Source organism: Hypanus sabinus, chromosome 14 (assembly GCF_030144855.1).
Source record: "Hypanus sabinus isolate sHypSab1 chromosome 14, sHypSab1.hap1, whole genome shotgun sequence".
Classification (NCBI taxonomy): domain Eukaryota; kingdom Metazoa; phylum Chordata; class Chondrichthyes; order Myliobatiformes; family Dasyatidae; genus Hypanus; species Hypanus sabinus.
Genome location: NC_082719.1, coordinates 102705556 through 102727197, shown reverse-complemented (window position 1 = coordinate 102727197; position 21642 = coordinate 102705556). Strand labels below are relative to the sequence as shown.

Here is a 21642-nt window from a genome sequence, read left to right as displayed (position 1 = left end):
AATTCCAGTTGATGCCAAAAGATTAGTAAACTAAGAGATTAGTAACACAAATTAAGGAATTAGTAAAGAGATTAGTAAACTAAAGTGAAAAGTTTAAGGAGAACATGAGAGGAAGCTTCTTCAATTGGAGGGTCCCGAGGGTGTGAAATGAGCTGCCAGCACAAGTGAGATCAATTTCAATGTTTAAGCGAAGTTTGGATAGGTACATGGATAGTAGGAGTATGGATTGTTGTAGTCCCGGTGCAAATCAATGGGAATAAGCAGTTACTAAACCAATGCTGCTCTGGCGACCCCCAGGAATTGTTATCCTTATATGATGGTACCACAATTCAGATTCAGATCAGATTCAGTTTATTGTCATTTATAAACCACAAATACAATGCAGTTAAAAAATGAGACAATGTTCTCCAGAATTATATCATTAAAAAGCAGAAAACAGACCACACAAGAAAAACCACATAACGTTTGGTAATCCCCAATCCAGAGTCCGGAGAGGCTGCTGTGTATCGATATCGCGCTATCGTCTTAGCACGTTTCCCGGAAAGGAACTACAAACCCAACAGACAAACCTAAAGCTACACAAAACCACATAGTTACATATAGTTTCAACAGTGCAGACAATACCATAATTGATAAAAAGACTGACAAAGACCACATAATTATAACACATAGTTTCAACAGTGCAAAGCAATACCGTAATCTGATAAAGAGCAGTCCATGGCACGGTTTAAAAGAAAGTCTCAAAGTCCTGACAGCCCATCATCTCACGCAGACGGTAGAAGGAAGAAAGACTCTTCCTGCCATGAACCTCCAACGCAGCAGCTTGCTGATACAGCACTTTGCGAGCTCCGACCTAAGCCAACTCCGAGTCCGTCTGAAAACTTCGAGCCTCCGACCAGCCCTCCGACACCGAGCACCATCTCTGCTGAGCGCTTCGACCCCGGCACCGGCTGCCAAGCAACAGGCAAAGCCGAGGATTTGGAGCCTTCCTCCCGGAGATTTCTCTGATCGCACTGTAGCAGCGGCAGTGAAACAGGCATTTCAAAAGTTTCACCAGATGTTCCTCTGTGCTTCAGACATCCGTCTCCATTGAAACAGGATTGTACACGACCCCTACTTACAGATAACATATATTCATTCCTGGAGTGGCCGCTGTGCGCTGCGTCGCGCCACCATCTTGCAATCACAATTGATTCAATAATAATGTTCCAAAAGTCAAAAAACTGTACATGACCCTTTATTAGCAACTAACGAAACCAACAATCCTGAATCAATGAAACTAAACACAATGAAGCACAAATAAGTGTACTTAAGTGGTCAGCAAAAGAGATGACATCCGTGGGCTCCCAGCTCAAAATTGTTCTGAACAAAGCACAAATATGTAGTTTATTCCCTTCCTTTTTTTAAACCATACCTTCACTCACATGACTATTTATCATAATAAACACACAACACCGAATACAATCTATATAGAAAACAGGTGAATGGCTCCTATACCCCTTATGTACAGACGCTCCTGTGCCTGGTGTCACTTCATGGACATACAATCAATCTATGCATATAAGCTATCTTATGTAATCATTTTTTTTTATTACTGTGTTCTTTATTTTTGGATCTGGAGTAACAAATATTTCATTCTGCGTTACATTTGTCTACTGGAAATGACATGAAACAATCTTGAATCAACAGAATAGGAGTGAAAGTATATAATTTTCAATTCTCATTAGCAGCTATACAAAGGCAGCCAATCCACAAATTTTCCTAATCCTGCTAAAAGGCAACACACATAAAACACGGGAGGAACTCAGCAGGTCTGGCAGCATCAATATAAATGAATAAACCATTAATGCACTGGGTCGAGACCCTTCATCAGGAATCTTGATGTCCTGGTTGGATTAAGTGATGCACCATCAATAACTCACTCTGAGACGTAAGGCGAGATATCGGCTTTTATTGACTGAAGAAAGAATCAGCAGTAAGTGACCATCGTATTACATCCTGGAGAATGAGGCAGAGGATCAGACCTCGATCGCCTTTATACAGGGGCCTGTGGGAGGAGCCACAGGAGCAGTCAGAAGGGGGCGTGTCCAGACAGGCACATAGTTCACCACATTCACCCCCCCTTTGTTTGAAAGGCGAAGTTTCTTACAGGTCAAGTCTATCAGGTGGTCGAATCTGTCGCTGCGATCTATGTCACACCGGCTGTGATTGCACCGATGCCGGCAACATTGGTGATTGCACAGGAGACGGAGGTTGTGCTGGTTCCAGTTCATGCATGTGCGAGGCACCTGGTATATAAGTGTCATGAGGAGTCCATGTAGGGCCTGGTGAGCGCGGTGTCACCTCGGGTACAGGGTTCATAGTTACCGGAGAGTGTTCAGGGTAGTGGTCTGCTGCACCTGCGGGCGCCAGGTCGCGGATGGAGACCGTGTCCTCCCGCCCATCAGGTAAGACCACATAAGCATACTGGGGGTTCGCATGCAGAAGGTGAACCCTCTCGACCAGCGGGGAGTATTTATTGCTCCTGACATGTTTCCGGAGCAGCACTGGCCCCGGGGACATCAGCCAAACTGGTAGAGTGACAGACTTCCTGGGAAAAGATAATAGGAGTTCGTGAGGGGGGGGGGTGTGGCCACCATCCGACCACCTGGGCCCTCCAAGGGCTTGTGCTTGGCTCAATGATCCCCTCCCTGAGCAGCCACTGCACCTCTGACTGAATGAAGGCCCTGTACCCCACACTGTGCCTCCTGCTTTTAGTCGCCACCGGTTTATAGTCGGGGTCAGGTTGGCGAACAGCGGCGGGGGAGGGACCTCGAGAGTGGAGAGACTGCAAGTGGTATCGGTAGCACAGCTGTCGTGTTGGATGGGATGTGTGTGTCGCTGTGTGTGTGTGGTCAGTAGTGATGAAGTCCCACAGAACTGAGGATTCCGGACAGTGAGTGGTGGGAGGGGCCCTTCATATACCATAGTCACACATTCGAGATGGCTCTGGAAGTCCAGCCCCAATAGCACAGGTGCGCACAGATTAGGCACGACCAGTAGCGTAAAGTTCTGATATACTGTGCCTTGCACCACCAATGTCGCTACACAACCCACCCGGATGTCTGTGGAATGGGACCCAGAAACCAAATGGATCTTCTGACTTACTGGTCGTGTTGCGAGTCCGCAGCATTGCACTGTGTCCGGGTGAATGAAACTCTTAGTGCTGCCCGTGTCAAACAGGCATCTAGTCCTGTGCCCCTCCACCCGGATGTCCATCATGGACCTTGCAAGCTGGTGTGGGGCACTTTGGTCAAGGGTTGCAGTGGCCAGAGTTGAGCCGTCGGGGTACCCGGTAAGCATCGGAGGGTTGGGGGCGGGGCATGCTGACGTCGACAAAGATGGCCGCCCACATCCAGGGTACCCGGTAAGCATCGGAGGGTCGGGGGTGGGGCATGCTGACGTCGACAAAGATGGCCGCCCACATCCGGGGTACCCGGTAAGCATCGGAGGGTCGGGGGTGGGGCGTGCTGACGCCGACACAGATGGCCGCCCACATCCGGGCATGCAAGATGGCGGCCCCCACGTTTCACCCGCAGCGCTGCACTCCGCTCGTAGTTTAGACTTACAGACCTTGGCGAAATGGCCCCGCTTTCCGCAGCTGGAGCAGGTCGTTTCTCGCGCTGGACAGCGTTGTTGGGAGTGCCTTTTTAAGTCCACAGAAATAACAAAGCACAGGCTTCTGACAGGCCACCACCGTGGTCGGGTTTGGGGAGCTCGTGGAATCGCGACTGGCAGCGGCGATTTCGCTCGCGGGAGCCAGCGGTGGCGGGGTCTGAGGCGTCCACAGAACCGGCGGAGAATCACGTGACTGGACAGCGTCGGCGTAGTGCAGCGCAGCTTCCAGAGCGTTGGCCGTCTTGATCGCCGAGCGTAAGGTAAGATCGGAGTGTTCCAGCAGTTGCTGGCGCATGTACACTGACCTCAGTCCCATCACAAAGGCGCCTCGTACTAGCAGCTCCGCATGCTGTTCTGCCATGAGCGTCTTGCAGTCACAAGCTCGGACGAGTGTCTGTAGTGCTCGGGGAAACTCGGCGCTCGATTCTCCAGGCCGCTGTCGCCTGGTAGCTAAACGATGTCTTGCATAGACGGTGTTCACCGGCCGCAGGTACTGTCTTTTGAGGGCGTCCAGTGCCCCTTCATAGGTCGGCAGGTCCCGGATAATGGAATAAACTTTTGGGGTGACCCTCGAGAGTAGAATTCTGTACATAACGGCAGGGTCAGTCGCACGAAGCTCCGCCAAGTATGATTGGAAGCAAACAAGCCAGTGTTCAAAAGCAAGAGCTGCTTCAGGGTCTTGAGGGTCCAAATCCAACCTTTCCGGACGTAAAACGGTTTCCATGTTTTAAAATTTCTTCAGTCAATAAAATTGATGCACCATCAAAAACTCACTCTGAGACGTAAGGCGAGATATCGGCTTTTATTGACTGAAGAAAGAACCAGCAGTAAGTGACCATCATATTACATCCTGGAGAATGAGGCAGAGGATCAGACCTCGATCGCCTTTATACAGGGGCCTGTGGGAAGAGCCACAGGACCAGTCAGAAGGGGGCGTGTCCAGACAGGCACAGAGTTCACCACATTAAGTATCTCAACTTTAAGTGTCAATTGTTCATGAACCAATTCCTCAGCATTTTGTGTGTGTTGTACTGGATTTCCAAAATTTGCAAAATCTTCTCCATTTATGACTTTGTAATCTACCTTGTTATGATTTTGCACCTTATTGTTTACCTGCACAGCACTTTCTCTGGTACTGTTATTTATTCTGCAATCTGTTATTGTTTTAGCTTGTTCTACCTTTCCCACTGTTGTAATTAATTGATCTGTATGAGCAGTATGCAGGACAAGTTTTTCACTGTAACTTGGTACACCAGACAATAATAAGCCAATTTGGGGCGAGCTGATGTGATTAATTCTCTTACCACACCACCTTCACACAGTTCTCTTACCAATCCTTTATTACTGCTTTCCCTTTCTTCTCCAAAGTCTTTGAAGTACCATGCTCATCTCTCAGAACTTTGCACTGTACCATACATGTGACAATAATCTAATTCCAATTAATTATTTTTAAAATAACCATATAACAATCACAGCACGGAAACAGGCCATCTCGGCCCTCCTAGTCCATGCCGAACTCTTAATCTCACCTAGTCCCACCTACCCACACTCAGCCCATAACCCTCCACTCCTTTCCTGTCTATATACCTATCCAATTTTACCTTAAATGACACAACTCAACTGGCCTCTACTACTTCTACAGGAAGCTCATTCCACACAGCTATCACTCTCTGAGTAAAGAAATACCCCCTCGTGTTTCCCTTAATCTTCTGCCCCCTAACTCTCAAATCATGTCCTCTCGTTTGAATCTCCCCAACTCTCAATGGAAACAGCCTACTCACGTCAACTCTATCTATCCCTCTCAAAATTTTAAATACCTTGATCAAATCCCCCCTCAACCTTCTACGCTCCAATGAATAGAGACCTAACTTGTTCAACCTTTCTCTGTAACTTAAGTCTGTAACCCAGTAAATCGTCTCTGCACTCTCTCTAATTTATTGATATCTTTCCTATAATTCGGTGACCAGAACTGCACGCAATATTCCAAATTTGGCCTTACCAATGCCTTGTACAATTTTAACATTACATTCCAACTTCTGTACTCAATGCTTTGATTTATAAAGGCCAGCGTTCCAAAAGCCTTCTTCAGCACCCTATCTACATGAGACTTGACCTTCAGGGAACTATGCACTGTTATTCCTAGATCTCTCTGTTCCTCTGCATTCCTCAATGCCCTACCATTTACCCTGTATGTTCTATTTGGATTATTCCTGCCAAAATGTAGAACATCACACTTCTCAGCATTAAACTCCATCTGCCAACGTTCAGCCCATTCTTCTAACCAGCATAAATCTCCCTGCAAGCTTTGAAAACCCACCTCATTATCCACAACACCTCCTACCTTAGTATCATCGGCATACTTACTAATCCAATTTACCACCCCATCATCCAGATCATTTATGTATATTACAAACAACATTGGGCCCAAAACAGATCCCTGAGGCACCCCGCTAGTCACCGGCCTCCATCCCGATAAACAATTATCCACCACTACTCTCTGACATCTCCCATCTAGCCACTGTTGAATCCATTTTATTACTCCAGCATTAATACCTAACAACTGAACCTTCTTAACTAACCTTCCATGTGGAACTTTGTCAAAGGCTTTGCTGAAGTCCATATAGACTACATCCACTGCCTTGTTACCCTCGTTAACATTCCTTGTAACTTCTTCAAAAAATTCAATAAGGTTTGTCAAACATGACCTTCCACGCACAAATCCATGCTGGCTACTCCTAATCAGATCCTGTCTATCCAGATAATTATTAATACTATCTCTAAGAATACTTTCCATTAATTTACCCACCACTGATGTCAAACTGACAGGTCTATAATTGCTAGGCTTACTTCTAGAACCCTTTTTAAACAATGGAACCACATGAGCAATACGCCAATCCTCCGGCACAATCCCCGTTTCTAATGACATCTTAAAGATCTCCGTCAGAGGTCCTGCTATTTCTACCCAAACTTCCCTTAAGGTCCTGGGGAATATCCTGTCAGGACCCGGAGATTTATCCACTTCTAAATTTCTTAAAAGCACCAGTACTTCCACCTCTTTAATTGTCATAGGTTCCATAACTTCCTTACTTGTTTCCCACACCTTACACAATTCAATATCCTTCTCCTTAGTGAATATCGAAGAGAAGAAATCGTTCAAAATCTCTCCCATCTCCCTCGGCTCCACACATAGCTGACCACTCTGATTCTCTAAGGGGCCAATTTTATCCCTCACTATCCTCTTGCTTTTAATATAACTGTAGAAACCTTTCGGATTTACTGTCACCTTATTTGCCAAACCAACCTCGTATCTTCTTTTAGCTTTTCTAATCTCTTTCTTAAGATTCCTTTTACATTCTTTATATTCCTCAAGCAATTCCTTTACTCCATGCTGCCTATATCTATTGTAGACATCCCTCTTTTTCCGAACAAAATTTCTAATATCCCTTGAAAACCATGGTGCTTTCAAACCTTTAACCTTTCCTTTCAACCTAACAGGAACATAAAGAATCTGTACCCTCATAATTTCACCCTTAAATGACCTCCATTTCTCTATAACATCCTTCCCATAAAACAACTTGACCCAATCCACTCTCTCTAAATCCCTTCGCATCTCCTCAAAGTTAGCCTTTCTCCAATCAAAAATCTCAATTCTAGGTCCAGTCCTGTCCTTCTCCATAATTATATTGAAGCTAATGCTATTGTGATCACTGGACCCGAAGTGCTCCCCAACACATACATCTTTCAGCTGACCTATCGCATTCCCTAACAGGAGATCCAACACTGACCCATCTCTAGTCGGTACTTCTATGTATTGTTGCAAAAAACTATCCTGCACACATTTCACAAACTCTAAACCATCCAGCCCTTTTACAGAATGAGCTTCCCAGTCTACGTGTGGAAAATTAAAATCTCCCAAAATCACCACCTTGTGTTTACTACAAATATCTGCTATCTCCTTACACATTTGCTCTTCCAACTCACGCTCCCCATTAGGTGGCCTATAATACACCCCTATCAGTGTTACTACACCTTTCCCATTCCTCAATTCCACCCAAATAGTCTCCCTAGAGCAGCTCTCTAATCTACCCTTCCAAAGCACCGCCATAAGATTTTCTCGGACAAGCAATGCAACACTTCCTCCTCTGGCCCCTCCTACTCTATCACACCTGAAGCAACTAAATCCAGGAATATTTAGTTGCCAATCACACCCTTCCTGCAACCATGTTTCACTAATAGCTACAACATCATAATTCCAGGTATCAATCCACGCTTTAAGCTCATCCACCTTTCTTACAATGCTCCAAGCATTAAAATAGATACATTTAAGATACTCTCCACCTCCTCCTCTCTTTTCATTCCTAACAATGCATTCAAATTTATTATCCTTTTCTTTCTTCTCCCCTACATCTTCGGGCTGAGTGCATCCCTTCTCCATCACCTGCCTTTCCTCCCTCACACACTGTCTCTTTACTTGTTCTACTGGTGAACTAACCTCCTCTCCCATAGTTTCCTCAAATTGATTCCCACCCCCCCCCCCCATCTTACTAGTTTAAAGTCTGCCCTGTAGCCCTAGCAAACCTCTCCACTAGGATATTGGTTGCCCCCAGGATTCAAATGTAACCCGTCCTTCTTGAACAGGTCACGCCTGCCCCAGAAGAGGTCCCAATGATCCAGAAACTTGAATCCCTGCCCCCTGCTCCAATCCCACAGCCACGCATTCATCCTCCACCTAATTCCATTCCTACTCTCACTGTTGCGTGGCACAGGCAGTAATCCCGAGATTACTACCTTTGCGGTCCTTCTTCTTAACTGCCTTCCTAACTCCCTATACTCTCGTTTCAGGACCTCTTCCCCTTTCCTACCTATGTCATTGGTACCTACATGTACCACGGCCTCTGGCTCCTCACCCTCCCACTTCAGGATATCTTGGACGCAATCAGAAACGTCCCGAACCCTGGCACCAGGGAGGCAAATTACCGTCCGGAACTCCTGATCACCTCCACAGAACCGCCTGTCTGAACCCCTGACTATCGCGTCCCCTATTACTATGGTTCTCTTTCTTCTATCCCTACCCTTCTGAGCTACAGGGCCGTCCTCTGTGCCGGAGGCCCGACCACTATCATTTCCACCAGGTAGGTTGTCCCCCCCCCCAACAGTACTCAAACATGAGTACTTATTGTCAAGAGGTACAGCCACTGGGGTACTCTCTAGTACCTGCCTCTTCCCCTTCCTGACCGTGACCCACCTATCTGCCTCCCGTGGCCCCGGAGTGACCACCTGCCTGTAACTCCTCTCTATCACCTCCTCACTCTCCCTGACCAGGCGAAGGTCATCGAGCTGCAGCTCCAGTTCCCTAACTCAGTCCCTCAGGAGCTGCAGTTCGGCGCACCTGGCGCAGATGTGGACGTCCGGGAGGCTCGGAGACTCCAGGACCTCCCACATCCGACACCGAGAACAACAAGCTGCCCTCACACTCATACTTCCCGAATAACTGAAAATAACAAGAACTAAAAGATAAGCCTACTGTGCCCTCTTCTGCCTAAGCCCCCTGAGCCCAAGCCCTACACTCTGCTCCCGGTGCACTCCGCTGCCCGCAAACGAAGCTGCCCGCTTCTTAAGGCTGCGTTCTTTTTATATCTTCCCTCCTTCCCAGGCCCCCTTCACGCGCCTGCGAAGTCCCGCCTCTCAGAACTCCGATCTGAGACGCAATTGGACAATTTGAAAATGGCCGCCGCCGCACTTCCTCTCAAAGCCTCGCTGTCCTCTTCCAAAAGAGAACTACCTCACTCAGTCTCTCCTTTTTATATCTTCCCTCCTTCCCAGGCCTCTTTCGCGCGCCTACGCAGTCCCGCCTCTCGGAACTCCGATCTGAGAAGCAATTGGACAATTTGAAAATGGCCGCCGCCGCACTTCCTCTCAAAGCCTCGCTGTCCTCTTCCAAAATATAGTCAGATTTTCAAAATTCAGCAGCCAACTTGGCACAAGATCTAACAAATGAACAGGAAGAGCCATTCGAAACATCTGTTCCTATGTTTGGAATGCTATTATGTCCGGGTCCCTCGGACTTCCTATCCTGAGCCCAACGTATTGATGCAATTGCAAAGAAGGCATGGCCACGGCGGTATTTCATTAGGAATTTGAGAATTGGTACATCATTAAGTACGTTCACAAATTTCTACAGATGCACCGTCGAGAGAATTCTAACTGGTTGCATCACTGTCTGGTACAGAGGGGCCACTGCACAGGTCAGAAAAAGATTCATGAAGTTGTAAACTCAGCCAGCTCCAGTATGGGCACTGGCCTCCCCAGCATTGATAACATCTTCAAAAGGTGAAGAGAGAAAGGGGGTGATGATGAGGAAGGAAAGGATGCTTGAAGTACAGGAGACCCCAGGGGATGTACCTCTCGTAAACAGGTTCACCCTCTTGGAAGCTGTCGGGACAGAAGATACTGCCAGTCTGAGAGGCGGACAGGTCTGCCAGCCAAAAATTGGTGCAGAAGCAGAGCCGAGGAGTCAGACATCAGGAAGAGCCGTGGTAGTAAGGGACTCCATAGTAAGAGGTACAAAAAGGGGTTTCTGCGGAAACAGGCGAGATTTAATAATGGTGTGTTGCCTCCCTGGTGCGTTGCCTCCCTGGTGCAGGACATCATGGACCGATTGCAGGGAATCCTCAAGGGTGAAGGTGAATAGCCGGAAGTGGTAGTGCATGTCGGCACAAATGACATCGGGAAGAATAGGAAGGACATTCTGCAGCGGGACTTCAGAGAACTCGGAAGAAGGCTGAAAAGCAGAACTTCCAGGGTGGTTATCTCTGGTTTGCTTCCAGTTCCTCGTGCTGGAGAGGGCAGGAACAGGGAGATCATGGATCTGCATGTGTGGCTGAGGAACTGGTGCAGGAAGCAAGGATTTACATTCTTGGACCACTGGGATCTGTTTTGGGGTAGGGATGAATTGTACAAAAGGGACGGGTTGCACCTTAATAGACGGGGGGCCAGCATTCTGGCAGACAGGTTTGCCACTGCAAAATTGGGCCATTGAAAACAGAAATGGGTGAATTTATTATGGGGAACAAGGAAATGGCAGATGAGTTGATCAGGTACTTTGGATCTGTCTTCACTAGGGAAGACACAAACAATCTCTCAGATGTAATAGTGGCCAAAGGAACTAGGGTAAAGGATGAACTGAAGGAAATTTATATTAGGCAAGAAACGGTGTTGGATAGACTGTTGAGTCTGAAGGCTGATAAATCCCCGGGACCTGATGGTCTGCATCCCAGGGTACTTAAAGAGTTGGCTCTAGAAATCATGGACGCATTGGTAATCATTTTCCAATGTTCTACAGATTCAGGAACAGTTCCTGCTGATTGGAGGGTGGCTAATGTTGTCCCACTTTTCAAGAAAGGAGGGAGAGAGAAAACAGGGAATTATAGACCGGTTAGCCTGACATCAGTGGTGGGAAAGATGCTGGAGTCAATTATAAAAGAGGAAATTACAACACATTTGGATAACAGTAGAAGGATCAGTCTGAGTCAGTATGGATTTATGAAGGGAAAATCATGCTTGAAAATCTTCTGGAGTTTTTTGAGGATGTAACTATGAAAATAGTCAAGGGAGAGCCAGTGGATGTAGTGTACCTGGACTTCCAGAAAGCTTTTGATACAGTCCCACATAGGAAATTAGTGGGCAAAATTAGGGCACATGGTATTGGGGGCAGAGTACTGACATGGATTGAAAATTGGCTGGCTGACAGGAAACAAAGAGTAACGATTAATGGGTCCCTTTCGGGATGGCAGTCTGTGACCAGTGGGGTACCGCAAAGTTCGGTGCTGGGACCGCAGCTGTTTACAATATACATTAATGATTTAGATGAAGGGATTAAAAGTAACATTAGCAAATTTGCTGATGACACAAAGCTGGGTGGCAGTGTGAAATGTCAGGAAGATGTTATGAGAATGCAGGGTGACTTGGACGGGTTGGGTGAGTGGGCAAATGTATGGCAGATACAGTTCAATGTGGATAAATGTGAGGTTATCCACTTTGGTGGCAAGAACAGGAAGGCAGATTACTATCTAAATGGAGTCAAGTTAGGAAAAGGGGAAGTACAATGAGATCTAGGTGTTCTTATACATCAGTCAATGAAAGCAAGCATGCAGGTACAGCAGGCAGTGAAGAAAGCTAATGACATGCTGGCCTTTATAACAAGAGGAATGAGTATAGGAGTAAAAAGGTCCTTCTGCAGCTGTACAGGGCCCTGGTGATATCCCACCTGGAGTATTGTGTGCAGTTTTGGTCTCCAAATTTGAGAAAGGACATTCTTGCTATTGAGGGAGTGCAGCATAGGTTCACAAGGTTAATTCCCGGAATGGCGGGACTGTCATATGTTGAAAGATTGGAGTGACTGGGCTTGTATATACTAGAATTTAGAAGGATGAGAGGGGATCTGATTGAGACATAAGATTATTAAGGGATCAGACACAGTGGAGGCAGGAAGCATGTTCCCGCTGATGAGTGAGTCAGAACTAGAGGCCACAGTTTAAGAATAAGAGGTAGGCCATTTAGAACAGAGATGCTGAATAACTTTTTCACGCGGAAAGTGGTGGATATGTGGAATGCTCTGCCCCAAAAGGCAGTGGAGGCCAAGTCTCTGGATGTATTCAAGAGGGAGTTAGATAGAGCTCTTACAGATAGTGGGGTCAAGGGATATGGGGAGAGGGCAGGAACGGGGTACTGATTAGGTGTGATCAGCCATGATCACAGTGAATGGCGGTGCTGGCTAGAAGGGCCGAATGGCCCACTCCTGCACCTACTGTTTATTGTCTATTGTGATGCCTCAAAAAGGGATATATATATGTATATACACATACACATATACATATATACAGATATATACATATCCCTCATCCAGGATATGTCCTCTTGCCTTCTTCTCATTGCTATCAGGAACAGCTTCTTCCCCACCACCATCAGAGTTTTGAATGATCAATGAACCCATCTCATCGATCTCAATTTTTTGACCTACTAATTTAATTTCATATATATATATACACACACACACTCACACAGTGGGTGTAGATAGATAGATATAGATGTACTTCTTATAGTAATTTATGGTTTCTTTTTATTGTGTTTTGCAAAGTAAGGTCGCGCAAAACAACAAACTTCCCGACACCGCTAGTGAGATTCAACCTGATTCTGATTCCCCGGGCAAACCCGAACCCGGGCCGGGCTACTCACCAAGGCCACAGTGCACGGAGCTGGGCCCTTCACCTCCCTGCAGCGAGGGCCGCACCGGTAACGAGTGACCGCCGTCTCTTCTCTCTCAGGCAACATGTTGGGAAAACTCGGGGTGTTTTAAAGAAAAGACTCTGTGCAGCCGCGGCCACAAACTTCCCTCTACTCGGTCACCCCGGCAACCAGCAACATCGGCCGCCGCAACCGGAAACAAGCCCGTTTCCAGGGAAATGCGTCTTCACCATGGCAACAGCGCAGCTTTCAAATCAGCGAACCGTTTCCTACATTAACTGCATTAGATGTTCGTGTTATCAAAGAATTTACTTTGTAATTTAAAAATACATGTTTTAGTCTGTCATCGCTCAAACGGTTTCTATGGTGACGCGAAACTAATGAACGAGGTTTCACGGGATCTCGCGAGACTTCTTCCGGATCGGCGCGAATTTCAGAGAAGAGCCGTTTGTAACGTTTTCTCTGAGAGATTGTTAGTGATTTGTAATTGCTTCTGCTACAAGCTGTGAAAACCATACGGTGCCCGGACGGAGGGTATCTCCTGGAACCGATCGGCTTCCCTCCCCGTCAGAATCAGGTTTAATATCACTGGCCTATGCCATGAAATCTGTTTGTTTTGCGGCAGCAGTGCGGTGCAATGTGTGTTACTGATAGATAAATAATGTAAAAGAGGAATATCGAGTTCAGGAGTTTATATAAGTAGTGCAGAGAGAGAGGAAACAATTCATGTGTTCATTGTCCATTCAGAAGTCTGATGGTGGAGGGGGAGAAGCTGTTCCTGAAACGATGTGAGTGTGCGTTTTCAGGCTCCCGTACCTCCTCCTTGATGGTAGCCATGAGAAAAGGGCATGTCCTGGGCGATATCCATGTCCTGTCCTTATTAATGAATATCGCCTTCTGAAGATGTCCTCGACTGGGGGTGGGGGGCGTTGCATGCTTAGTGGAGTCGGTTGAGTGTGCAGCTTCTCTTTCCTATGCATTGGAGCCTCCCTACAAGTCAGTGATGCAACCAGTCAGAATGCTTACTAACATGCATCTCTGGAAATCTGCTGGAGTGCTTGGCGACTCCTGGGGAAATCCAGCACCAGGTGTGCCATCTTCATGATTGCAGCAATGGGTCGGGCCCAGGTTAGATATATTGAGATGTTGACACCCAGGAACTTGAAACCGCTCACTGCTGATCCATCAATGAATCAGAATCTGGTTTATTATCACCGGCGTGTGTAGTGAAATTTGTTACCTTAGCAGCAGCAGTTCAATGCAATACATAATATAGAGAAAAACAATAAAATAATAATAAATAAGTTACAGTATATGCATATCGAATAGATTAAAACTGTGCAAAAAAAAACCCCAAGTAATATATATTTAAAATGTGAGGTAGTGTTCACGGGTTCAATGTCCGTTTAGGAATCGGATGGCAGAGGGGAAAAAGCTGTTCCTGAATTCCTGAGTTTGTGCCTTCAGACTCCTGTACCTCCTACCTGATGGTGACAGTGAGAAAATGGCATGCCCTGGGTGCTGGGGGTCCTTAATAATGGACGCTGCCTTTCTGAGACACTGCTCCCTAAAGATGTCCAGGGTACTTTGTAGGCCAGTACCCCAGAGGTGAAGCTGACTAAATTTACAACCCACTACAGCTTCTTTTGGTCATGTGCAGTAGCCCCTCCATACCAGACAGTGATGCAGCCTGTCAGAATGCTCTCCACAGTACATCTATAGAAGTTTTTGAGTGTTTTTGTTGTCATACCAAATCCCTTCAAACTCCTAATAAACTATAGTCCCCGTCTTGCCTTCTTTATAACTGCATCAATAAGTTGGGACCAGGTTAGATCCTCAGAGATCTTGACACCCAGGTCTGTTCCTGAGGTTCACAATCAGTTCCTTGGTGTTGTTGATGATGAGTGCGAGTTTGTTGTTGCAACACACCCTCAGTGAAAAAGAGGGCATGTGCTAGATAGTAATTTGGTTTATTATTGTCACATGCACTGAAGTGTCAATGCATTACACAGTACATTGAGGTAGTTAAGAGAAGACGAGAACAGAATGTGCAATAAAGTTACAGGGGAAGTGCAGTGCAGGTGGACAATAAGGGGCAAGATCACAACAAGGTGGATCCATTCAATAGTCGTAACAGTGGGATAGAAACTGCCCTTGAGCCTGGTGGCACGTACTTCCAAGCTTTTTAGGAGGTAGTGCCTCAAGAAGACAGTGTGTCATTAAGAGCCTTCACCATCTAGTACATATCCTCTTCTCATTACGCCATCACAGAAAAGCTACAGGAGTATGAAGTTCCTTCCTCTCTGCCATTAGATTTATAAAATATTTCTTTTAAAGAAGTTCAAGGCTTGTTATAAAGGCTGTTCAATGTACTGATATATGCAGTGGATTTCAGTTAATTGGGCAGTCAGTTAATCAGGGCAGCTGCTTATTTGGGACAACTCTTAAAGAGCAAAAACTTATTGAGTACATAACCAGGATTCCCTTTGTTTATTTGGGACACTGTGCTGCTTAATTGGGACAGGAGAATTTTGACAAACAGTTTTCTAACATGCGTCAGTCATGTGCAGTTCTGTGGCCATTAGGCGTTACACCGTACTTAGAACAGTTTTTAAATAGTGTCTGTTGTGTTCAAAAAGCAGTGATTTTTGTCACTGATAGTTGGTAAGAAATGAGCAGCAAGACAATTCAGAACTGTTTTGGTAACTGCAGTTTCAAGCATCATTTGTGGAGATGCCAGAAATGGCCAGAAGTGAAAATGAAACAATTTCATGACTTCAAGTTAGGAACTACAAAGAATTTGAAAGTATTGACAATTATCTTGAATGTTACTATGAAATTGCAGATTTGTGGGATACAGTTGTCGAAAGCATTGTATGAAGGCAGTGGGTGTCTGCACTAATTTTGTTCATTTGCGGTCAGTCAAAAGAATGCAGCAGCATGCACTGGATTAATTCGTCCGTTGATCACTATTAGGAACTAATGCACAGTTTTATAGTACTACAGTAGTTTTGATAGTGCTCTAATTTGTACATATACACAATTTGTTACTCAGTTAAATATTAGTTTGTATTTTTAACACGTTTTTGACTTTCCATGAAATGTCGGCTATTTGGGCCAAAGTGTATTGGTCCTGATGTGTCCCAGTTAACTGGAATCCACTGTACTATTTGTGTGTGTGTAACAGCGCAACACTTACAGCTTTTGGTGTTACAAGCATTTAATTCTGGCACCATCTGTAAGGAGTTTGTATTTTCTCTCTGTGACAGTGTGGATTTCCTCCGGGTGCTCTCGTTTGTGTTCACTATCCAAAGCTGTACCGATTGGTACATTGCTCATTATAAATTGTCCCGTGATTAGGCTAAGATTAAATGGGTGGATTGCTGTGCAGGGCAGCTCAGTGAGCAGGATGGATCTGGTCCACACACTGTCTCTAAATAAAATATTGTCACATTATTTTAGATTTAAACTGACTTTCTGAAGATGGCGTCTTTGGAAGATGTATCCCTTCAGCTGAATGATAAGATAGCTTCCATCAAAAGATTGTTTCATCTGAAGAGCATGGGTAAGCTGAATGAATTGACTTGGTACTTTACAGCTCTTTTTCATTTGTGACATTTACTGGTCAATAAACTTTAAAAACATTAAACTTATGCATTGCTTTGGAGAAAGATTTGGTTTTGTGAATCAATAAAATGCGTATACATTTGGTTACAATTTCAATAAAAACATAGTAGAAATAAAAGATTACCTTGTCAGAAATGCTGTCAGTAATCAGCATCGAGATCAGGGGTTCCCAACCTTTTTTTATGCCATGGACCAGTACCATTAAGCAAGAGGGCCTTGGACCCTAGGTTGGGAACCCCTGGGAAACAAGATCATATATTTTTGTAGCTGTACTTATTGTATTGACTGAATGCATTTTAACTCTCCTGAATGAGACTTGTGGTTTCAATGTATGTTCTGTGTTTATTTTTATATGAGCCACCATTCTGTATTCATTTTGTTTTTGGCTCATTATGTCCTCTCTCTATCTTTATCCTTGTAAGTAAAGTTTATTTTGTTGACCCTTGTTTACAGACCAGACTCTTTGGCCCAATATGTTGTGCTGACCTTTTAACCTACTTGACCAAGATCAATATAACCCTTTTCTCTCCAGTTTATTATAATAATGCCATCAGCATAACGAAAATTACAGCACTCCAGAACAGGGTTGACAGTTATCTTCTCAGCCAGCAAAAGTAGAAAGTGGAACTGGAGACAATGTGATCAGTCTTGTTTTTAATTCTGAGAATCAAGTACATTCAAGATGGTCTCTTTTGGACTGTCCATAGAAATAGAACATAGAACAGTACAGGCCTTTTGGCCCCTGATGTTGTGTTGACCAGCTAATCTACTCTAAGATCAATCTAACTCTTTCCTCCCACACAGCCCTCCATTCTTCTTTCATCCATGTGCCGAATAGCCTCTTAAATCTCCCTAATATATTCCACTCTATCAGAACTGATGGCAGCATGTTCCATGCACTTGCAGCTCTACATTTAAAAAACACAACTACCTCTTACATCTCCCCCCCCCCCCCCCACCAAACTTTCCTCCGATCACCTTAAAATTATGCCCCCGTGTATTAGCCATTTCTGCCCTGGGGAAAAGTCTCTGACTATCCACTCAATCTGTGTTCTTATCAATGTACACCTCTATAAGGTCACCTTTCATCCTCCTTGGCTCCAAAGAGAAATGCCCTAGCTCACTCAGCCTATCCATTTGTAATGAGAAATGTTTCTTTAACTCCTAAAACACATGCTAAAATATACATGTAAACACTTTTACAAACAGTCCTTCCAAGTAAGGCAACACCTCATCAACAAGTCTGTCGGGGTCATCTGTTGCATCCAGTGCTCCCCATGTGGTGTCCTCTACATTGGTGAGACCCGACACAAGTTGGAACCACTTTGTTGAGCACCTCTGCTTCATTCACAAAAAGCAGGATTTCCCATCCCCATTCCCATTGAAACTTGTCAGTCCATGGCCTCCTCTTTTGCCACGATGTGGCCACACGTGGTAGTGGGGCATCACCTCATATTAGTCCAGATATCCTCCAACCTGATAGCATGAATATTGATTTCTTCTGGTAATTACTTCCTCTCCCTCCTCGCTTCTTCCATTTTCCACTCTGGCCTCTTACCTCTTTTCCTCACCTGCCTATCATCCCCCCAATGGTTCACCTCCTTCCCTTTCTCCTATGGTCCACTCTCTTCTTCAATCACTTTCCTTCTTCAGCTCTACCTTTTCCACCCACCTGGCTTTACCTATCACCTTCTTGCTCCTAATCCTCCCCCTCCCACCTTTTTATTCTGGCAACTCCCCCCCCCCTTCCTTTTCAGTCCCGAAGAAGTGCCTTAGCCCGAAACATCGACTATCTATTCAATTCCATAAATGTTGCTTAACCAGCAAAGTTTCTCCAGCATTTCGTGTGTGTTGCTCTGGATTTCCAGCACTTGCAGAATCTTGTTTTTGCAAATATTTTTGTCAGGAAATGACCCTTCCTTTACAACAATTCTTCAGAAAATTGGACTGGAGTTGGCTAACATTCAAAATAATTTGGATACATTGCAAGCACGGATACAGCAACAGCAAACTGAAATGAAATCCCTGAAGGTAAGGCTTTTGTATTATATTTGCCAAAGCAATAAGTATCTATCATCAATTAAAACTATATATTATCTTTGTCAATAAATTGCATATCAATTTTTCAGAGCATTTTAAACACCAGAATTCAGATGTTCAAAATCAAATTTACTATCATTGGCATATGTTGTGAAATTTGTTGTTTTAGAAATGTAGAAAACCTACAGTACAATACAGGCCTTGCAGCCCACAAAGTTGTGCTGAGCATGTCTTTACCTTAGAAATTACTAGGCTTACCTATAGCCCTCTATTTTTCTAAGCTCCATATGCCCATCCAAAAGTCTCTTAAAAGACCCTATCGTATCCACCTCCACCGCTGTTGCCTGCAGTCCATTCCACACACTCAGTACTCTCTGAGTAAAACAACTTACCCCTGACATCTCCTCTGTACCTACTCCCCAGCACCTTAAACCTGTGTCCTCTTGTGGCAACCATTGCAGCCCTGGGAAAAAGCCTCTGACCATCCACACAATCAATGCCTCTCATCATCTTATACACCTATATCAGGTCACCTCTCATCCTCCGTCGCTCCAAGGAGAAAAGGCCAAGTCCACTCAACCTATTCTCATAAGGCATGCTCCCCAATCCAGGCAACATCCTTGTAAATCTCCTCTGCACCCTTTCTAAGGTTTCTACATCCATCTGGTGAGGCAACCAGAACTGAGCACAGTACTCCAAGTGGAGTCTGACCAGGGTCCTATATAGCTGTAACATTACCTCTGGGCTCCTAAATTCAATTCCACGATTGATGAAGGCCAATACACCGTATGCTTTCTTAACCACAGAGTCAACCTGCGCAGCTGCTTTGAGCGTCCTATGGACTCGAACCCCAAGATCCCTCTGATCCTCCACACTGCCAAGAGTCTTAACCATTAATACTATATTCTGCCATTGTATTTGACCTACCAAAATGAAACACCTCACACTTATCTGGGTTGAACTCCATCTGCCACTTCTCAGCCCAGTTTTACATCCTGTCAATGTCCTGCTGTAACCTCTGACAGCCCTCCACACTATCCACAACACCTCCAGTCTTTGTATCATCAGCAAACTTACTAACCCATCCCTCCACTTCCTCATCCAGGTCATTTATAAAAACCACGAAGAGTAAGGGTCCCAGAACAGATCCCTGAGGCACACCACTGGTCACCGACCTCCATGCAGAATACAACCCGTCTACAACCACTCTTTGCCTTCTGTGGGCAAGCCAGTTCTGGATCCACAAAACAATGTCCCCTTGGATCCCATGCCTCCTTACTTTCTCAATAAGCCCTGCATAGGGTACCTTATCAAATGCCTTGCTAAAATCCATATACACTACATCTACAACTTCATCATCAGCAGCAATACATAATAAAAACTATAAATTACAATGGGAAATAAAAATAAAATAAATGAAATAAGTATTGTAAAAAGAGTGAAAAAATATTGAAGTAATGTACATGGGTTAATTGTCTAATCAGAATTCTGATGGTGATGGAGAAGAAGCTATTCCTAAAATGTTGAGTGTTTGTCTTCAGCATCCTGTACCACCTCCTTGATGGTAACAATGAGAAGAGGACATGTCCTGGGTGATAAGGGTTCTTAATTATCGATGCTGACTTTTTGAGGCATTGTCTTATGAAAGTATTCTCAACGCTGACAAGACTCGTGACCATGATGGAGCTGGCTGAGTTTTGCAACTTTCTGCAGCTGTTTTGGATCCTGTGCAGTGGCCCCTCCATACCAGACAGTGATGCAACCCGTAGAATGCTGGTACATTTGTAGAAATATGCAAGAGTTCCACCTAGTCTCCTCAAACTCCAGATGAAATATTGCCACTGTCATGCCTTCTTCGTAATTGCATCAACATGCTGGACCCAGGTCAGATCTTCGAGAGATGTTGACAACCCAGGAACTTGAAACTGCTCACTCTTTCCATTGCAGATGTCTCAATGAGGACTGGTGTGTGTTCACTTGGCTTCCCCTTCCTGAAGTCCACAAATGATTCCTTGATCTTACTGACGTTGAGTGCAAGGTTGTTGTTATGACACCACTACACCAGCTGATCTATCTCGCTCCTCTATGCCTCCTCATCACCATCTGAAATTCTGCCCACAGTAGTTGTGTCATCGGCAAGTTTATAGCTGGTGTTTCAGCTGTGCTGAGTCGCTCAGTCATGAACGTGGAGAGTAAAGTAGTCCCTGAGGTGTGATTGTCAGCGAGGAGATAATGATATTTCCAATCCACACAGACTGGTCTCCCAGTGAGGAAGTTGAAGATCGAGTTGCAAGTTGCAGATTGATCACTGTTTAATTAAATAGAAACATGTATTAAGGAGATGTTCCTTAAGGTTGTCATAGCTGGAGGAGGTAGAGCAGATAAGCTTGCATGACCTATGAAATGCTCTCAATGGTGTACATCTCAAATAGTTTCTGACAACCAAGTCCAACACCTGGCCTTCACTGGTGGAATTGTTTCTACTGACAGGTTACTGGCACCTTAAAATTAGTTGTCTTGAGCAGATGGGGCTCATTAGCCTTGGTTGGTAGCAGGAAAACTCTGATCTCAAACCTACATTGCTTTGGGGAAGATATGAGTAAATCCCTAAGGTACTCCTGCAACACCATTGGTGCCAGAATGTATCGGTCTCGATCATTCCTTTGCATTCATCAGGTGCATGGAGAGGGGGAGCCTGTTGCTTGGGCAACAGCTTGCTCTCCAATTAAGACTTTTCTGTAGTACTGAAAGATGGACATCTCCTAGATTTTGAACAAATACTTTCTTCTCACTGTCGTGTGAGTCTTGGTAGAAATTTAGGAGGTAGTCTATCCACTTGCTGCTGTCCTTTTCCCAGGTGGTAGAGCATGCATTTATAACAATAGCACAGGATGTTGTGCTGACCTTTTAACCTAGGCAATTAATCCTTCAATCTAACCTTTCTCTCCCATAGAACCCTCCATATTTCTATCATCTATGTACCTATCTAAGAGTTTCTTAAATGCCCCTAATTTATCTGCCTCTATACCACACTCTCACCACTGTGTATAAACAAAAGAAAACTTGATCCATGAG

General features: G+C 44.9%; 2 protein-coding genes across 4 annotated transcripts in view; one reads left to right on the top strand and one right to left on the bottom strand.

The window, feature by feature from the left end:
- cfap53 (cilia and flagella associated protein 53) overlaps positions 1 to 13110 on the bottom strand; it is a 44032-nt gene extending 30922 nt beyond the window's left edge. Inside the window, exons 1-2 of one of the 2 annotated variants that reach the window (XM_059989737.1) lie at positions 12892 to 13017; positions 299 to 4556 (exon numbers count right to left, since the gene is read on the bottom strand). In XM_059989737.1, the coding sequence (XP_059845720.1) occupies positions 2194 to 3546 (1353 nt within the window). In that variant the 5' untranslated portion in view covers positions 3547 to 4556; positions 12892 to 13017 and the 3' untranslated portion in view covers positions 299 to 2193. Of the gene's footprint in view, positions 1 to 298; positions 4557 to 12891 lie in introns of those variants that run through there. The other variant, XM_059989736.1, reaches the window with a different exon arrangement.
- ska1 (spindle and kinetochore associated complex subunit 1) overlaps positions 1 to 21642 on the top strand; it is a 79226-nt gene that overhangs the window by 45501 nt on the left and 12083 nt on the right. Inside the window, exons 1-3 of one of the 2 annotated variants that reach the window (XM_059989738.1) lie at positions 13295 to 13477; positions 16363 to 16465; positions 18434 to 18558. In XM_059989738.1, coding sequence (XP_059845721.1) covers positions 16384 to 16465; positions 18434 to 18558 — 207 coding nt within the window. In that variant the 5' untranslated portion in view covers positions 13295 to 13477; positions 16363 to 16383. Of the gene's footprint in view, positions 1 to 13294; positions 13478 to 16362; positions 16466 to 18433; positions 18559 to 21642 lie in introns of those variants that run through there. The other variant, XM_059989739.1, reaches the window with a different exon arrangement.